General features: G+C 68.6%; 1 protein-coding gene across 1 annotated transcript; it reads left to right on the top strand.

Moving 5' to 3' along the window:
- The first annotated feature begins 6 nt into the window (after positions 1-6).
- On the top strand, positions 7-921 carry LOC112964468 (histone-lysine N-methyltransferase SETD1A-like). Its single transcript, XM_026062626.1, has 2 exons — positions 7-164; positions 685-921. Exons 1-2 carry the CDS (start codon positions 54-56, stop codon positions 919-921), a joined length of 348 nt encoding a protein of 115 aa, XP_025918411.1. The 5' UTR covers positions 7-53.
- Positions 922-1161: the final 240 nt, after the last annotated feature.

Below are 1161 nucleotides of genomic sequence, written 5' to 3'. Positions count from 1 at the left end.
GGGCCCCCCACGACCCCCACGCTGCCACCGTGGAGAGCGTGCTGGCCGCCCTCATGCAGGAGATGAAGACCACCATGCAGCGGGACCTCAACCGCAAGATGGTGGAGAACGTGGCCTTCAGCACCTTTGACAAGTGGTGGGAGCGCAAGGAGCAGAAGGTCAAGGTGGGCGCCCGCGGGGGGGCCCGGACGCCGGGGCTTGCGGTCACCCGGATGTCAGGGTCCGCGGTCATCCGGGCACCAGGGTTCATAGTCGCCTGGACACTGGGACTCACAGTCACCCGGGCACTGGGGTTCATAGTCACCCGGATGTTGGGGCTCGCAGTCGCCCGGATGCCAGGGTCCACAGTCCCTGGATGCTGGGGCTCACAGTCACCCAAACACCGGGATTTGTAGTCACCCAGACACCAGGGCTTGTGGTTGCCCAGACACTGGGGCTCATGTTCACCCAGACACCTGGGTTCATAGTCGCCCTGATGCTGGGGCTCACAGTCACCCGGACGCCGGGGTCCACAGTCCCCAGACCCTGGGGTTCATAGTCACCCGGACGCTGGAGCTTGCGGTTGCCCGAACACCAGGATTCATAGTCACCCGGACACCAGGGCTCGCGGTCACCCAGACGCGGTGTTCGTYCCTCCCGGACGCCTGGGCTTACCCCCCGTCCCCGTCCCCATCCCCCCCGCAGCCCTTCCAGACAGCGGCAAAGCAGCAGGCGAAGGAGGAGGAGAAGGAGAAGACGCGGCTGAAGGAGCCGGCGCTGCTCTCGCTCGTCGACTGGGCCAAGAGCGGCGGCACCGGCGCCCTCGAGGCCTTCGGCTTCGGCGCCGGCCTCCGCGGCGCCCTGCGCCTGCCCTCCTTCAAGGTGAGCCGCCCCCGGGGGGGCGCTGACGAGCGGCGAGCGCTAACGAGACGGGGGGGCTGAGGAGCCACAGGGCCTCGCGGGGCGCTGTCGAGCCCCGGGGCATCATGGGAGCGCATGGGAGTGCTAACGAGCCCCGGGGCATCGTGGGAGCGCTAATGAGCCCCGGGGCATCATGGGAGCGCTAATGAGCCCCGGGGCATCATGGGAGCGCTAATGAGCCCCGGGGCATCATGGGAGCGCATGGGAGCGCTAACGAGCCCCGGGGCATCGTGGGAGCGCGTGGGAGCGCTAACGAGCCCC

This window comes from Apteryx rowi, unplaced genomic scaffold, assembly GCF_003343035.1.
Source record: "Apteryx rowi isolate R43461 unplaced genomic scaffold, aptRow1 scaffold_1901, whole genome shotgun sequence".
NCBI classification, from domain to species: domain Eukaryota; kingdom Metazoa; phylum Chordata; class Aves; order Apterygiformes; family Apterygidae; genus Apteryx; species Apteryx rowi.
The sequence above is the reverse complement of the archived record's forward strand: the minus strand, read 5'-3'. Positions and strand labels throughout refer to the sequence as shown.